Source organism: Rana temporaria, chromosome 1 (genome assembly GCF_905171775.1).
Source record: "Rana temporaria chromosome 1, aRanTem1.1, whole genome shotgun sequence".
Lineage (NCBI taxonomy): Eukaryota > Metazoa > Chordata > Amphibia > Anura > Ranidae > Rana > Rana temporaria.
In genome coordinates this window covers 429,670,654-429,689,588 of record NC_053489.1, presented here as the reverse complement: position 1 = coordinate 429,689,588, position 18,935 = coordinate 429,670,654, and the positions used below count along the sequence as shown (strand labels likewise).

The following is an 18,935-nucleotide window of genomic DNA, read 5'->3' as shown; positions in this document are numbered from 1 at the left end:
CAGAAGAGTTTGGTGGGTGGCAGGGACATTGAACCATTTCACTGCTGGGCCCTGCCTCAGGTATCTGGGCCAGTTCTTCTCTTTTTTTAACCTCTTACTTGTGGAGGGTTACAGAATGTGTGCAGTACCTATGAATATCGGTGTAAAATAGGGATAAGGTGCTGCTGTACAAAAGTCATGTGTAGCAAAGCAATCAAACTCAGAGGAAAGCGGCTGGTGCACTGTAAGCGCGCATTTGTCTGTGATGTCATGTCATATCACTGTGCAGGTTTAGGAGATATTTACATTACCTACAGGTAAACCTTATTATAGGCTTACCTGTTGGTACAAGTGGTGTAACAGAGTTTGCTACCACTTTAACAGCCTGCTTTTCTTGTAGTTTTATTTTAGTGGCAGAGTTGCTTTAAAATACCCCAAAAAAGAAAACATACATACACCTCCAAACACATAACTTACAATGCACACCATTGTGACAAACATTCACAGATCAGACCTTTATTGCACGGCATGCATTAGCCCCACACACTTTAGAGGTTCATTGTTAGGCCCCTTTCACACAGGGCGGATCAGTAATGATCCGCCTCCCTATGCTCAGCGGGGATCGCTCCATTGATCCCCGCTGAGCCGGCGGATGACAAGGCGGTCTCCGCACACTGTGCAGGGACCGCCCTGTCTTTTCTCCGCTCTCCCCTATGGGGGGATCGGATGAGCACGGACCGTATGTCCGCGTTAATCCGATCCGATCCGCAGACGGAAGGAAAAATAGGGTTTTCTTCCGTCTGCAGAATCGGCTGTTCATCGGCTGACACCCGCAATCTCATAGGGACCAATGTATGTCCCTTTTTCATCTACAAACGGATGGATGAAAAAGCGGACATACGGTCCGCAGGTGTAAAAGGGACCTTAGAGTGTTATGATAAATAAGGGAAGCAGTAAAGGTGTTATTGTAGTTTATTTACAATTTTGCGTACCTTTTGTTTTCACTGTTTTGCAAATTAAAGCTTTTATTTTTTAAACAAAAAAAGAGGTTGTATTTACCTGCTTTGTGCAATGGAATTGCACAGAGCAGGTCCTTACCTCCTCTTTTGGAGTTCCCTGCTGGCACTCTCTGCACCTACATCCCGTGGGTACCCCCATAGCAATGCCATGTGCTATGGGTGTGCTGCCTAGTGGGGCTGTGCACGGTCATAGACACAACGCGGCTCGGCCATGCTCTCTGCTCAGTCTTCACAGGATTTGACTGATAGAAACGTGTGAGATCAGAAATTGAAGGGAGAAGAGTTGCAGCTGGAACAACACTGGATCACTGACAGGGTTACAGTAGGTGGGGGAGAGATAACAGTTAGGGAAGATTTGTTTACCATAATGCAGGAAATGCATTAACGTAAAAAAACTGTTAAGCCCTGTACACACGACCGGGAATCCCATCGGGAAAAAAAACGTTGGGTTTCCCGACGGGATTCCTGGCAGGCTTGCCCTGAAAAGCCGTGCCACACAAAAACCCGCCGTTCTTTTGAATGGCAAGAACGCGGTGACGTCATCGACTACAACGAGCCGAGTGTCTTGTCACATTCGTTTCCGTCGCCGCCATCTTGCTACACCCCACACTATCGTTGTATGCTACCGCGCATGCGTCGAAAGTGTTATCGAGCCTGCACAGTTTTTCTACCCTGCAGGTAAGCATACAGAAGACCGGTTTCTCGGCAGGAAACACTCTGCTGGGAAACCCAACGGGAAAATAAAGAGCAGGGTTCTCTATTTTTCCGTCGGGATTCCCGGCTGTTTTCCTGATGGGAAAACTGCTAGGGAGCATACACACGGCTGGAAATGCTCTCCTGGCAGTTTTCCTGCCGGGGAAACCGGTCATGTGTACGAGGCTTCAGACTTTTAAACCACTATAACATTGTTTTGTCATTTAGATTCTGTTTGATATATTATGTTGTATATGAGCATCACCGTGCTGTGTGTACATAAATAATGATTTTTGTGCATTTTTATTGAAAATACTATATGTTTGTGCAAATATCATTGAATGTACAAAATCAACACCATCACTAATTGTTCAGGTCCTATGCTTTCGAAAAAATCATGGTTTCGGAGGATATTTTACAAATCCTTAAGAATTTAATGTGCAAGTGAAGTTTGTTTTATTTGTACTTTGGGCAGGTGTTTTATCATGTTTTATTGTAAAGTATGCCATTCTGGCTTTTAATGAATTGCAGTACCTCTGAATATCACTGAAAAGTAGGGGCGCTATGCTATATAAAATACACGTGCCGTGTAATATAGAAGAAATTGTAAACCCATCATATGCTGCAATTTAAATAGTCCTTTTAAATTATGTTTTTTTTGGCCTTTCAATGCTTTTTCTTACTTGTACATGTCAGTTTATTGTCTCTGCTTTGCAGTGATATTGAGGTACTGAAATCTATTGGAGGCCGTAAAAAACGCACTTTACAATAAAAATATTTTACAAGAAAACCTGCCCAAAAAACAAATGCAACATACTTTGTAATACTACACCCCCATCAGAAAAACCCCATTATGCAGAAATACTGCAAAGCCTGCTGAGAAATGTTGTTTTCCAGTTCTATTAGAGAGCTTCCAGAATGCAAGGTGAAATGCTAAATAACTCCACCCACCACACCCTTCACACTCACACAAGTTTAGTAGTCTGTTTTCACAAACAGTAATAATTAAGAAAAAAATTTAAAATCATTTCCATTTTAGTGGAGCAAAAACGGAACTTCCACTTTTTGGACCCCCCCCCCCCCCTCCAGTGTCACATTTGCCACCTTTCGGGGAAGTGAGCAGATATCTGTGTAATACAGGTATTTGCTCCCACTTCCTGGCATAGATCACCTCTGTGATCAAGGTGACCTACGCCACTTCCGCCTATTCTGTCCTCAGGGGAGGGCTGGCAGCCTTAGGCCTGGGGGGCAAGTCCAGTCAAGTGACCCATAGAGCGTGGAAAAGTGATGGTTCAAGAAAAACAGTCTAAGATTTTTCATGATCACAAGAGTCCGCACAGAGCCTCCCCTTACATCAGAGTCTGCACAGAGCCTCCCCTTACATCAGAGTCTGCACAGAGCCTCCCCTTACATCAGAGTCTGCACAGAGCCTCCCCTTACATCAGAGTCTGCACAGAGCCTCCCCTTACATCAGAGTCTGCACAGAGCCTCCCCTTACATCAGAGTCTGCACAGAGCCTCCCCTTACATCAGAGTCCGCACAGAGGCCCTCCTTACATCAGAGTCCGCACAGACCCCATATACATCAGATCATATGTAAGCGGTGTTCTGGGAAACTTGATTTAAGGGTGCATGCTGTGGACTATTGTGTAAAGAGGGTCTCTGCTCACCAAAGCCTTCCCCCTCCCCTTTAACAAAGTCCACAGAGCACCCCTTTTTATTCACTGGGAGGCAGGAGAGGGTGAGCTTACCAGGATGGAGGCTGAGACGCAGGCAGGCTGTCTGATGTTTTTTTGGGTTCAAACTTCCTGTCCAGTGTCCACACATGCCTGGGGAGTGTGGACAGGGCAGACGCAGAAGGAGGAGGAGCAGATGAGCTCTATCTCTCCTCGTGTATGTGCAGAGAGAGAAGGGGATGTCAGCGCTGGTGTGCGCTGAGGCTGAGCTATGTGTGAGACGAGACATAGCTCAGCTCTGCAGCCATCTACCTCGGAGCTGACACAGGCACGTCTGCACAATGGGAGGTGAGCAGCGGCCGTGACCTGTGTTAACAGAGCTGCAGCAGGCATATTCCTGCTCTGCAAAAACAGCATTTGGTAGTGGCGGCCGGTGGCTGTGCATAGTGTCACCAGCCCGTGGGGAGATTTCCACCCTGCCCCCCCTGCCAGCCCTCCCCTGTCACACAGGTCCCAGAAGACAGCAGGGACCAGTGAGGACGTGCAGTGCGACTCGCGCATGCGCAGTAGTGAACCAGGAAGTGAAGCCACAAGGCTTCACTTCCAGATTCCCATACCGAAGATGGCGGCGGGAGCCGCCAATTCTAGAGCAACAGATCGGCTTCGGCTGCCGACATCACGGGCACCCTGGACAGGTAAGTGTCCATATATTAAAAGTCAGCAGCTGCTGTATTTGTAGCTGCTGGCTTTTAATTTATTTCTTATTTTTTAGTTGGACCTCCACTTTAAGCTGTTGCATTTATCATGTTATGTTTAAGGTAGTTAGACTTCAGCTGTAATTTAAAGTGTTACTAAACCCATAACAGTAAAAATCCATCTGTATATGTAGTAAAGCATGCTTGTTTTACTGTGGAACCTAAGTGGTTAATCCTCTGCATTGTGGAGAAGCTATGCTGATTTTATCATCCAATCATGTACAAGCAAAAATGCTGTTTTTTATTTTCCTTGCATGTCCCCCTCAGATCTACAGCGACTGCACTTCCAAGTGCACTTGTAGTCTAAAGTGGATTTGCCTTTAATAAATAAACCCCCATGTCCGATTGCTGTTGCTCGCCTTTGAGACATGCAAACACCAGTGGGCCTCCCTGCTCCTCTCTCCTCTTACATCTTTCATACAGTTATACATAAATTACCCAATCTGGAAACTGAAGCCTGCATGTTTTAATGACAAATATGGGGAAAATATTTTGAGGAAAGCTGTATTGTGTCTGTAAACATGGACACATATGTTATGTTCAGGCCCGGATTTACTCCCTTTGCCGCCCCAAGGCTGGGTCCTTCAATGCCACCCCCCCACACACACACACCACCATTCTCATCCTTTATCGCTACAATAGATCAATTAAAACATATTTCCACACGCAAGAGCACTGAAAATAGCTGTGCCCACTAATTGCAGCCTCTGTGCCCATGAATGCAGCCTCTGTGCCCATGAATGCAGCCTCTGTGCCCACTAATTGCAGCCTCTGTGCCCACTAATTGCAGCCTCTGTGCCCATGAATGCAGCCTCTGTGCCCCCTGATTACAGCATCTGTGCCCACTGATTGCAGCCTCTGTGCCCACTGATTGCAGCCTCTGTGCCCATGAATGCAGCCTCTGTGCCCATGAATGCAGCCTCTGTGCCCCCTGATTGCAGCCTCTGTGCCCACTGATTGCAGCCTCTGTGCCCACTGATTGCAGCCTCTGTGCTCATGAATGCAGGCAGCCTTACCATTTCCTGGATGGATAACACGCAGCACTCCTCTCCCTCTGTCCTCCGGCGCGTGGATGTCACAAAGCTAAGTCTGTGTGCAAGGTCCCGTCCCCCTAGAACAGCTTGTGTGATTCAATCTAATATCAGATGAGCTGGTCTAGGAGGGCGAGACCTTGCACACACAGACCCAGCTCCGTGACATCCGAGCGCCGGAGGACATAGGGAGGGGAGTGCGCCGCCCCTGCACCCACTGCCGCCCCGAGGCCTGACTATCTTACTCTAAACCAGCTATTCTCAAGCAGGGTTCCATGCAACCCTGGGGTTCCTCCAGAAGTGGCCAGGGGTTCGTTGATATGTGGCTAACTGACCTCCCATGTGAAGGTGCTTGCGTAATTCCAGGTCCAACACCAATTAGCAGAGCCAGAGGCATAACTGTAAGGGTGGCATTCTGACCACCACCATAAGGAAAGCATTCTTCCCACTGCCTACCACCAACGTCAGGGGCATTTTTCCCAATGACCACTAATTAACGAAGCTTAGCTGGGATTTCCTGAGACCTGAAAATGTTTGCAAGGGTTCCTTTGGGGTAAAAAGGTTGCAAAAGGCTGCTCTAAACTGTATGAGATGCCTATGCTTATTTAGCACAGTGGAACAGAAGTTAATAATATGTGCAAATATGTAAAAAAAAATTATCCTCCAAATACTATTATGTATTGAATTACTTACCATCTTTTTTCGTTCCAGAAAACTAATGAACATTGCCTTCAATGAGATGAACCCTTTCCCAATGAAGCATATAAGAAATCGCCGAGCTGTGCATTTGGAGAAATTCAAGGCAGACCTAGCTGAACTCGAAAAGATAAAGCAGGAATATTTTAGGCAAAAGAAAGAGCTTGGAAGTGCTGATAATGACTTGGGTATTAGTGAGGATGAAGATGATACTTGAACATTAATAATGAGCAATATCTAGTTGCTTAAAACGGGTATTAAAAAACTTTTTGAGGCAAATTCTAATGACATTAATGAAAATATATGCCTCTAAAGATTTTCAAGTCACTATGTACAAATTACTGTATGCAAAAACTACAATACATGGTGTTTTGTAACTCTGGATGCTGTATGTCATCGCCTGCACAGAGTCCTGACCTCAACCCGATAGAACACCTTTGGGATGAATTAGAGCAGTGACTGCAGGCCAGGCCTTCTTGTCCACATCAGTGCCTAAACTCACAAATGCACTTCTGGAAGAATGGTCAAACATTCCCATAGACACACTCCTAAACCTTGTGGACAACCTTCCCAGAAGAATTGAAGCCGTTATAGCTGCAAAAGGCGGGCAAACTCAATATTAAACCCTACGGACTAAGACTGGGATGCCATTAAAGTTCATGTGCGTGCTTTTCTTGTTAAAAAAAAGTTTATGTGCGTGTAAAGCCAGGCGTCACAATACTTTTGACAATATGGTATATATGCAGTATAATTGCAACAATAATAATGATCATGATTTATTAATAATGTGTCATGTCTTGTTCAAAGTTCATTCCATATGATATGATACAAGTATTCAACTTAAAGGTGTTGTAAAGGTACATTTTTTTCCCCCTAAATAGCTTCCTTTACCTCAGTGCAGTCCTCCTTCACTTACCTCATCCTTCCATTTTGTTTTTAAATGTCCTTATTTCTCCTGAGAAATCCTCACTTCCTGTTCTTCTGTCTGTAACTCCACACAGTAATGCGAGGCTTTCTCCCTGGTGTGGAGAAAGCCTCTTGAGGGGGGAGGGGGCGAGCAGGAGGGTCAGGACGCTATCTACTTTGCAGATCGAGAAAGGAGCTGTGTGTTAGTGGGCGTCCTGACCCTCCTGCTCGTCCCCTCCCCCCTCAAGAGGCTTTCTCCACATCAGGGAGAGCCTCGCATTACTGTGTGAAGTTACAGACAGAAGAACAGGAAGTGAGCATTTCTCAGAAGAAATAAGGACATTTAAAAGCAAAATGGAAGAATGAGGTAAGTGAAGGAGGACTGCACTAAGGTAAAGGAAGCTATTTAGGGATTTTTTTTTTTTTTTACCTTTACAACCCCTTTAAAGTGATTGTAAACCATCACCTTGTAAAACAACCCATTCTGTTTAAAATAGAAATGAATGGCAAAACATTTTTGTAAAGATATAAAAAACATAAATACTATAACTTTTTTTCCTTTTTTATAAGTGATCACTCTCCTTCTGTTCTTAGGTGCATACAAGCTAGGGGGAGGAGAAGCAGCAGCAGCATACTAAGCTTCCAAGTGAATGGCTGTGCAGCGAGGGCATGTCAGGACAAGTCTGGTCATTGGAGAAGAGAACCCTGAGTTTCCAGCATAGCTAGAGAACTGACCACATTGTGCTCTCCTGCTTAGCGTGGTCGGTTTTTAGTAGGAAAGCAGAGGGACTGCCAGGAACACCAGGGGTTTCACATAAAGGAAGCAATACAAAGAGAACATGATACTTTCTCATAGGCCTCGTACACACGGCCGAGGAACTCGACGTGCCAAACACATCGAGTTCCTCGGCCAGTTCAGCACTGAAGCCGCCGAGGAGCTCGGCGGGGCGAGAGCTCCCATAGAACAACGAGGAAATAGAGAACATGTTCTCTATTTCCTCGCCGAGCTCCTCGCCGGCTTCCTCGGCCGAAAGTGTACACACGGCCGGGTTTCTCGGCAGAATTCAGCCAGAAACTCGGTCGGAAGCTGAATTCTGCCGAGGAAACTGGTCATGTGTACGGGGCCTTATACGTACATGGTATAGCAGACACATATCAGGAATAAGAAGTGTTGGGGTAACAAACACTCTTAGCCCCCATTCACATCTAGGCGTTTTTACGCCTGTAGTGCTACGCCGCTGCCGCCAGAGGGACGAAAACACATGGCCCTCTATGGAGATGGTTCACATCTCCACGCCGAACGCCTGCCGCCTGAAAAAAGGTCCCGGACCTTTTTTTCAGGCGGCTTTCGGCGTTCGTCTAGGAGATGGGAACCATCTCCATAGAGGGGGTCAATCTGGGGCACACCTAGGCGGACAATACCGGCGTTTTGTCACCACAAATCGCGGTACAAAACGCTGCTATTTGTACCGCGATTTGCGATTCTGCCTAGGTGTGAATGGAGCCTTAGTATCCAGAATACTTTGTCTCTGCTTAACATATATAAATGATTACAGCTCCTCACTGTACAGTCAATACTCTCTATTATCTGGACTTTAAATGATTCTAAATGTGACTTATGGGGTGTTACAAAATGTCTTGCCACATTTGAGTTTTTTTTCCTGCCCTGATATTATTATTAAGATGATCCCTAATACAATTACAAAAGTGTCTTGTTGTCCTACCCACACATTGTTTCTTACATGATACACAAGCGATACTATGTAATACTATATACTTTAGTAAGTCAATAATTGTTTGATCTCAAATCATCTTCATTTGTGTATGACGCTCCTCTATGTTGGTCTCCTGAAAGGAAACAACTAAAGCAACAGGATTCCCCACATTTGTAAATCCCTGCAATCCTCAACCACGTCATCTTTCTCTTCTTTTGACTGAATTAGACTGGATGATACGATATTGCCTAATGTTGATAGCCACAAAACGCATTCCTGAGGATAACACTTCCCTTAGGTTGGGGTCTCCCTGGACAGGTAAGTATCTATATACAGTCTTTACCTCCTCAAACTCTTATGCCGCGTACACACGACCGTTTTTCATGACGAGAAAATTGCATTTTTTTAATTGGTCGTGTGTAGGCTCCAGAGCATTTTTCTCAACAAGAAAAATGGCCGTTAAAAAATTTAGAACCTGCTCTATTTTTTCTCGTCATTTTTCACGTCGTCGTTTTTCTCGTCGTGAAAAACGGTTGTGTATACGCTTTAACGACGGGGGAAAAAACACGCATGCTCAGAAGCAAGTTATGAGACGGGAAATTTGCATAATCAGCCCAAAGGGTGGCGCCATTCGAATGGAACTTCCCCTTTATAGTGCCGTCGTACGTGTTGTACGTCACCGCGCTTTGCTTGAGCATTTTTTATCACGATCGTGTGTATGCAAGGCAGGCTTGAGAGGAATCACATAGAGAAAAACGTCGTATTTTTTCCATGTCATGAAAAACGGTCGTGTGTGTGCGGCATAAGCTATATTCAGTGACAAAAGTGATTGGTTGAAACCTGTCACTTATATAATTTTTTTCTCTCTCCAGGAAGGACCCTTTTCAAGGGTTTCTTTCTCTGCTTATTGTTAGCACTTATTTAGGTACTTCTTATGGTTGATTGTACCCCCGTTCAAAAGATCTCCATCCCAGAGACACATTTTCGACTTCAAAATCCACTTTTGTGGAGCATTTACAGTAAAGTGACACGATTTTTTAAAATTGAATCCGGGGACATATTTTTTTTTACTAGTAATGGCGGCAATCAGCGACTCTCTTCCCGTCGCCGCCGCCCGCCTCACAGCCAGTCAAGTCTCACTCTCCGAGCCCCAGCTACTACTGGGTGGGGAGCAGAGGAAGATCACTCCATCAGTGAAGGCAAGGAGATAAGCAGGCAGGCGGCTGACTGGGACTTGAGCCAAGGCAGAAGAACATGCGAGCGAAGGTGAATGGGCATGCACCCGAAAAATATACTGCCCCCTAATCTAGTGGGAGTGGCGGAGCGGGGGGGGGTGTAATTCAGATTTTTTTTTATTCTGTGCTGACTGTCTTTGAAATTGCCCCAGCCCCTGTTCAAATCCAATCCGGAGACAAAACCAGGGACAGACTTGGTCCGGGGATAGTGTCCTCAATCCGGGGACTGTCCCCGGAAACCGGGGGTGTCTGGTCACCCTATTTTACAGTACATCTAGCTCTAATGAACTGTCCCATTAGGATATTCTTTCTAACATGAACAGGATGACAGCTATTAGCACTTAGTGAGTTCCTTGAAATAGGTTTTCTATAGGCTTTTACCTGAGCTCTGTGGTCTATCACAGAACCATTCAGTCAAAGACAATTCATTTATGTAAATCTTTTGTTCCTCAAAGGTCATATATCTCCTTTAAAACGTTGCCATGATATGTTGGATTATTTAGGTTTAATTAGAGCTGTATATTATGAGCTGTATACTCTCCCCGGGATTACCCCTAGTCTCCATCATTAACCCAGTAAGTGTGAAACGCATTGTGACAGGTGGGAGTATGGATTTTAATGTGGATTGTGTGACCTGAATAAAGTGGTTTTAAGGACAGTGATGTCATTGGAGAGCAACCTTTTCTTCAATCTTTTCATATACAGTACTTCTGTGGTGTCATTGTGCTGCTTTCTGCAGTCATATGAAATCATGCCTTTAAAATCAACCCCAATTTTCACATAAAGGTGAATTGTAAGGTAGGGCCTCCGAATAATATATGGTGTAAATTCAAGGGTGCCCAACCTTTTGAAGAGCGACGGTCACAATAAGTGGAGCGGACGGAAGGAAAATCCATGTCTGCTCTGTATATGCAGAGCACACACGGACACAGTTCACTCTACTCTGTGGGCCCTCCCATCTGATCCAGCCAGACGGATCCCCTTCTGTTTTTTTTTAGTAGATTGGATTGGTGGTAGGTGGGTGCAAATGGACACAAGTCCGTTTACATCTGTCGCTCTATAGAGATGAATGAAGGGTCTGTGTGGGTTGAACCAATCATTTGAAATGGGCCTAAGGCTGCTTTCATGCTGCTGTGCTGCAGTTTACCTGCACTGCGGGTGCAGCACAGTGGACCTGGATTAGCTGCCCTTTGCCATCAATATCTATTATATTCTGCAGGTGTGGTGTACTTTCTGAAAGCACACCAAACCCACAGGTAATAACAAAAGTCTATGACTCAGTGCAGGTAACCTGAAGGTGAACTGCGCTGCACTTGTGGATCAGCTTGAAAGCAGCCCAGTAACCACTGCAGAACAGATATGCCCAAATATACACCGTTTTTAGTAATAAACTTACCTTAAATAACAGTCTGTACAATGTACTATGTTGGCTCTGCATGGCCTTTCTAGTGGCACTGGTTTTGCAACAGTGCTACTATGTTCTGTATATATTTATTCAAAAATTTTAATAAAAAATGTTTTATTCAAAAAAATAACTTATTGTGCATTGAAAAAGTAATACTTCTTAAAGTGTTTGTGAACCCATTTATATAAGACTATGCCAGCCCCTCTACCCTAGTAGAGCTGGCATAGCACAATATGTACGTATAAAAAAAAAAACAATTGTAAATAACGAATTTGAGCTGTCTTAAGGCCGGTCACATGACTCGCGGCCGCTTTACAGCTCCGGTGGATGGCTTCTGCAGGAGGGGTCACGATCTCCCTCTGACGTCAGCTGGAGAGATCACATGGCCGCTCGTCCCGCCCCCCCCCCTGCAGATGCAATGTCTCATAGCTGTAAAGCGGTTGCGAGTCACGTGACCGGCCTGAAGACGGCTCAAAATCAAAAACAACTTACAACAAAACTAAACAACTATGCCAGCCTCTAATGTTTTTTTACATGATTTATCTGCCCATTCATTACCATCCTACTGAGATCTTGGCCAATACGTTAAAGGGGAAGTATGGGAATAAAAAAAACACACATATTTACTTTCATGCTGCAGCATCGGTGTAACTTGAATGCTGATTGCTCAGTTCTCAAAACTGAGGACAGTGACTGTCCTGCCTCTATAGTGCTCACTGGATGAGGGTGGGCACAGCTAGCTTTGGCTCTCAGCTGTGTGCTGAGAGCCGCACCCAGCTGTCAATCAAGCAGCTGGATGCATCCTGAAAATATGTTTGGGATCCTTATAGGCTCTGTGACATCAGCCGAGAGTGAGCTTTAGCCCTGTGACTCTGGGTCACAGGAGAGCAAAACTAAGTGCACTCCTGGATCCAGAAGAGAAGTATGACCAATAGAGATACAAAGATACTACTTGGGTATCACTGGGAGATAGTTCACCAAAGGATGTATACATCTATGGATCTTGCTGTTGTTACCCAATGGCAGTGAGAGATGATGATCTGATGTGCAATGTCCAGGTTTAGTTTTTGATCATTTTATACATTTACCCAATGTTGGTAAGAAATTATATAGGGGGAGGCATGAGAAAAATTAATGTGTAGCAAAGGAAACGTATACTATACTCTGACTGCAATTATGTATTTAAAAAGTTGCACGTATAGGAAAGACAGTAGCACAGCCATGCTTTTATGGAGCGCAAGAAAAGCATATATATTATAAGTTGCATCAAATATAGCCTATTGTTTTGTATCTTTTTTTTCAAAATGCATGCCTTTTTATCAAATTTTTGTAATGTATATTTTTATCAAAACACATACACAAATGTATACTTTTTTACTTCATGACATAATGTTTTTATTTATATTTTTAGCAACAATTATGTAATAATCAAGGAACCTCACTTTTAAAGTCAGTCATCATATTACAGAATGTAAAGTATGCAGCCGAGCATTGTTCTTTGACATGTATTTTTTGTTGCCACACCTTGACATTTACTGAAGCATTTGCCTTCTTCAACATAATAGCACTTGTGCAACAGAACAGCTAATTGCAGTTCATTGGTCACTGAGTAATTTTTGTTGAAATACAGGCTTTTCTTGAACTTTTATGAACTGTCACACTTCTAAAGTTTCTTAAAGGCTAGGGATACATTTATTAAAAAACAAAAAACAAAAAAATACACATATTTTCGCATCAAAAAAAGTTGTACTTTTCTTTCACAGGAACCTGCAAAGCATTGCACCCATGTTTGGTAGATAACGGGTGCAATGTCAGGCTCCTGGAAAACATTTACTTCCTCTCTCTGCCTGTACTGTGGGGCTAATTACAAAAGTGACAGCTACTGCAGGGCAGAAGAACCCCCTCACACTGTCACGGGGGAGCTCTATGGGTGGAAGAAGAAAGGTGCTTAGTAACATGTTACACTCTAATTATGGGTGTAACATGTTCCTAAAGCTGAATATAAAAAAAAGTCGTTAAAGAACCTGCCATATGTGGAACTGCTGGAAAACAGTATCGAATTCAGTATCGAAAGCAGTGGTATTTAGATTACTATGTATAGGCAACCTCACGTGCACCCCCTGATATCACTGAAGGGTCACACATGATATTTAGTGTATGCAATGCTGAGAATTGTGAGAGACTGTGGGAAAACTATAGTAGGTATGCTATAGGATAATTTCAAGATACTACAGAATTGCCATAGAAAATGGTCAAAGACTCTGGACATGCTACAGGAGATGATCAGACACTAGGGACATGCTACAGGACACAGTCAGAGACTGCAAACACAACACTGGTTGGAGAAATAGTTGGAGGCTGAAGACATGCTATAGGAGACTATCAGATGCTGGAAATTCTCAGTGTTCTCACATGTTTACTCCCTCAAAAATTGGTGCAACGTATGATATTCCTCTCAGTAAGATCCATTATTAAAGACATTATTAAAGTGGTTGTAAACCCACATTTTTTACTTTTACCTACAGGTAAGCCTATAATAAGGCTTACCTGTAGGTATAAAGAATATCTCCTAAACCTGAACGGTTTAGGAGATATTCCCCCCGCAATGCACCACTGACTGCAGCGGGGCATGCGCAGTGGGGATCCTCGGCTAAAGGACCGGCAGCCGCCGGACCTCGCCAAATTGAAGTCTCCCGCGCGCATGCGCGGGAGTGACGTCATCGCCGCTCCAGCCAATCACAGCGCTGGAGCGGCGATACCCGGAAGACACGCCGAGTCAAGATGACATCTCGCTCGGTGTGGATCAGGTAAGTTCCTCTCACCTCGTTCTGAGGTAAGTATTTCATAATGAGCTAATATGCGGTGCATACTAGCTCATTATGGCTTTTGCCTTTCAGGTGAAAAAATAAATAAAAAATTAATCGCGGGTTTACAACCGCTTTAAGGAAAAAAATAACTAAAAAGAAAAGAAAATGGTCAGTGCAGAAAGGTAAACAGGTGTGGCATAAACAAACCAACCCATTGAAAGGGGTTGTAAAGGTTTGTTTTTTATTTTCTAAAGAGGTTCCTTTAAGCTAGTGCATTGTTGGTTCACTTACCTTTTCCCTTCTAAATTATTTGTTTCTTTGTTTTCTTTGTCTGAATTTCTCACTTCCTGTTCCTCCTCAGTAAGCTGTTCAGTAAGCTGTTCTGGCTGACTAACCACCACCTTGATGAGGGTGGCAAGTTTACTGAGGAGAAACAGGAAGTGAGAAATTCAGACAAAGAAAAAAACATTTAGAAGGGAAATCGAAGGAAAAGGTAAGTGAACCAATAATGCACTAGCTTAAATGAACCTATTTAGAAAATAAAAAAAACAACCTTTACAACCCCTTTAACTAGCAAAAGCCAATAATTATTATTATTATTACTTAAATATTTTCCCTCACTGTCCTCAGTAAGAAAAAATGCAGAGAAAACACTGCTGGATGCTGCCGACCAAGGGCCAAACAGCAAGTACCAGAGGGTAGCATGAGGACCTAGGACCCCATTTTGCCCACCAGAGGCTTAAAACCCATTTTACATTACAGTGGGTGAAAAATTGAATGTTGCATTTAACACTTGGTAAGAGAACTAAGAGTTCTTGGTTATGTCACAGCCATGCTGTTTTGTAACACTGATTTATATAGAGACCTCTCAGTAGAAAAGATAACATGAAATCAAAGTACCATCATCCTAGACATAAGTTTGAATAGAGATAGGGTTTATTGTGACCCCAGAGGCCCAAAAAAGCCAGGGAGGTAAATAGGGGCGAGTGGACTATATCGGTACTAGGTAAGTAAGTTAAACAGGAGAGTGTAGTAGAAGTAAAAAAGTTTCAATTTATTAAAAGTAACATCAAAGAATTGAGGGATACACAATTTTTTTTTTTTAAATACATCAGTAGTAATGTAAAACAGATAGATTTTACGACCAGCCAACACATCATAGAGATGGTATAAAGCCCTTATCTGAGGGCGGCGATGAGGTGGAGGGGGTCATATAGATCAGGATCTCTACTAGTTTCGCTACTGTGGTAGCTTCGTCAGGAGATATTGGTCTGTGCACAAGAGATCCACTCATTGGGGGGGCATAAGCCCAGCATGGAGAAAAAAATCTCACACGAGGTGTAAGGTGGTAAAGATGCCCCGGCACAATGAGGATCTGTAGTGACTGTGTAAAGTATTAGAAATTTAAGGCCCTGAGACCTATCTGGAAATAGGCTGAAACCGTTACAGGAACGCCAAGTACAAAGCTGGATATGACCAGTTAGGGGATACCAGCAGTGGGGGTAGTGTGAATGTAGACCGCTTGTAGTGGGTGCACCATCAAGCGTGTCCCAGGGCCAGGTGTGTATCTCTACCACCTTACACCTCGTGTGAGATTTTTTTCTCCACGCTGGGCTTATGCCCCCCCAACGAGTGGATCTCTTGTGCACAGACCAATATCTCCTGACGAAGCTACCACAGTAGCGAAACTAGTAGAGATCCTGATCTATATGACCCCCTCCGCCTCATCGCCGCCCTCAGATAAGGGCTTTATACCATCTCTATGATGTGTTGGCTGGTCGTATAATCTATCTGTTTTACATTACTACTGATGTATTTAAAAAAAATATAATTGTGTATCCCTCAATTCTTTGATGTTACTTTTAATAAATTGAAACTTTTTTACTTCTACTACACTCTCCTGTTTAACTTACTTACCTAGTACCAATATAGTCCACTCGCCCCTATTTACCTCCCTGGCTTTTTTGGGCCTCTGGGGTCCCAATAAACCCTATCTCTATTCAAACTGTTTTGTAACACATATTGACTCCTGGTTTTCTGGATGAAAGTCATTATTTATTTAAACAACATACTAGACTTCTCTTTTGACCTTGAGTCCTGTGGCCATTCAATGGCTAAGAATATGGGTTGTGCAATAAAGTAAAAGCCCTTCCACACTCTGGTGAAAACAGTAAGCAATAATACAAAACTCCTTTTCTACACATAACATTGACATAAACACTAGTAACATAAGAAAAAAGACATATAATGCTGCGTACACACCATCACTTTATGTGATGAAAAAAAACGACGTTTTTAAAAACGTCACTTTAAACGACCGTGTGTGGGGGAAAACATCGTTTTATGTCTTGAGAAAAACGACAAAAAAAATTGAAGCATGCTTCAATTTTATGTGTCGTTTTTCAAAACGTTGTTTTTTACTTCACAGAAATTGACCGTGTGTAGCAAAAAACGACGTTTAAAACAACGTTTTTACACCCGCGCATGCCCAGAAGCTAGTTATGAAGCGAGCTTCAATGGAAAAACGTGGTGAACGTAACCTCGCTTTGCTAGAGCATTGTGAAAAAATTATGGTGTGTAGGCAACTTCGTCTTTAAAAATTGAAGTTTCAAAAACGTCGTTTTTTACTTCACAGAAAATGTCGTTTTTTTTCATCACATAAAGTGATGGTGTGTATGCGGCATAAGACTTCACAGGGGATATGCAAAAACATAATAATATGGTCCAAATTCCACACAGTGTGATTATTATCAGTACTGATGGAAAAAAACATAACATTTTCATATCAAGAGCTCGTAAACAATACCATAAAGTCCATAATCCATGCAATATGATGTAATAAAGATCTCATAAAACATGAGACATGGTGCCCACTGTCACCAGATGAAATCTGCACTCACCAAAAAGTAGAGAGAAGGTTTACCTGCACTTTTTTGCTCCCTAAATATCTGGTAGTCAAAAAAAGACCAAAAAAGCATTTTTTTTTAATTTCAATATTCTTTATTGTTTTCTCAAATACAAAACATCCATTTAAAATACATCACTAACATGGTACAGCAGGGTATTTAATTAGCATTAACGTGCCCCCTCCTCCTTTTACCCCCCCCCCCCCAATCCTTGGCTACACATACAAATGTCCTACAACCAGTGTAATCTCCCCTTTCCTATCTGTAGTACCTACTATATCTTATTAACTTCTTCTTCTCCCTTCCTTCCTTCCCTTTTCCTCTCCTCTCTCCCTTCCCCTCCTTCCTCAAACAATCAGTACACAACACCTCCCTGCTCACCCCCTCAATATATATTTAATTTATTATATTTTATTTCATTTTAAAGGTCCATTTATTTGGATTATTGTAGCCTGTAGGACTAACTACTGTACATGCTTCTACTCTAGACTTCCCTCCCAATACCTAAGGGGGCACCTCATCTTACTCAGCCAAGGCTTCCACATGTTTAAAAATTTGTTAAAATAACCCCACCTAGTAAGAACTACCTTTTCCTTCCACACTGTCATGTTTATCACATTAACCCATTCTTCAGACGTCGGGGGCTTCAATGATTGCCAATTTTGTGCTTTCTCGCCTGAAATAAGCATCTTAATTCTACTACTGTAGTGTTTATTGGCTCGCTACCTTCCTCCATACATCCAGGAGACATACTCTAACCTCTAATTCAAGTGTAGTCCCAAAGGTTATATTTATGATGTCAAGTATCTCTGACCAATACCTAAATCATTTTGGGCATTTCCACATCATATGTATAAAGTAAAAAAACTTTGATTTGATATTTTCTAGTAGAGTTTTTCCATAGATGGAATGTTTCCTCAATAAAAACAAGCTGCACAAAGTATAACAATTATTTTATCTTTAAAAAGGTAAAACACTCCTGCAGAGAACTTACATGAACTGATGATTCTACAAAACACAATCCTGCCAGCATAAAGGGAAACCCAATACTCTGGCCTGCTTGCAGTGTCATGACATCACCATAGTTGCAAACAGTCCCAAAATGCACGGGAGAGTCCTGAAAATTCGACTGATGTCCCGCTCAGAGCTTGTCCCAGGCAGAATCCCCAAAATTTTGTTCTGTCACTAACAACACTGAGACATGCTAGGTAAACTGTATTGAAAATGGTTCTGGCGCCAGGGTGAATCAAAACAAGGACACAGTCACAGTCAGAGAGATCCCCCACACTTTCTCCGCCTCCAGGAAGTCAGTTTGTGGTGAGAGCAGAGCTGTCTGTGACAGCGCAAACAGCCTGGCCTGACCCTTGAGGTGCAACACCAGGTGTGAGGCAGGAGGAGGCTGCAGCATACACAAGAGTTGAAAACCATTTAAAGGTTTTTAAAATTTGTCAACTACCACCAGCAAACTGTAGTTCCCATTAGGCCGTGATGTAGCAAGAATGAATGCGCACCGCAAACCAGGAAGTCAGTGAGAATAACGATTCAGGAGTGACGGAGGTGAATAAAACAGCTCGATTTCAACAGGTATCAAACTAGTTATAATGCAAAACATTACTTTTTACTTTATCAGCTACTGTCAGACTTTAATTTAAGAGGAACATATTTTTGTCTTTATAAACCCTTTAACTTTCTTCCTGTGTTATAACTTCGCTTGAACGCTGCTTTCCTACCTCTGCTGGTTTGCAGACACTGCTAGTTAGAACAGGCACTTTGGTGCGGTAGCAACACGACATGCATCGTATGGTGCCAACTGTTATGGTTTCTTCACTGAATGAGTAATTTCAAGATTACAAAACAAAAAATATATATATATATAATAAAGTGTAAAAAGTATTTTTGCTACTAATTGATATTTGGAGAATTATCAACTTTTTGTTGTTAAATCTTTATACTATTTTTAGGTAAGTTACATACAAAGAAGAACAATGAGTTGTCACATGAATATTTATGGGTGTAGAACAAGTCCCCTGGTATTGTGCAAAGCAGATGAAATAAACAAATAAAGCAATCTCATTGGTTGTCATTATTTTAATGTAATTCTAATGCCTCGTAT

General features: G+C 42.8%; 1 protein-coding gene across 1 annotated transcript in view; it reads left to right on the top strand.

Moving 5' to 3' along the window:
* TBC1D2 (TBC1 domain family member 2) overlaps positions 1-6,324 on the top strand; it is a 79,858-nt gene extending 73,534 nt beyond the window's left edge. The window contains exon 14 of the mRNA XM_040325441.1: positions 5,864-6,324. Coding sequence (XP_040181375.1) covers positions 5,864-6,065 — 202 coding nt within the window. The 3' untranslated portion in view covers positions 6,066-6,324. The remainder of the gene's footprint in view (positions 1-5,863) is intronic.
* The last annotated feature ends 12,611 nt before the right edge of the window (positions 6,325-18,935 follow it).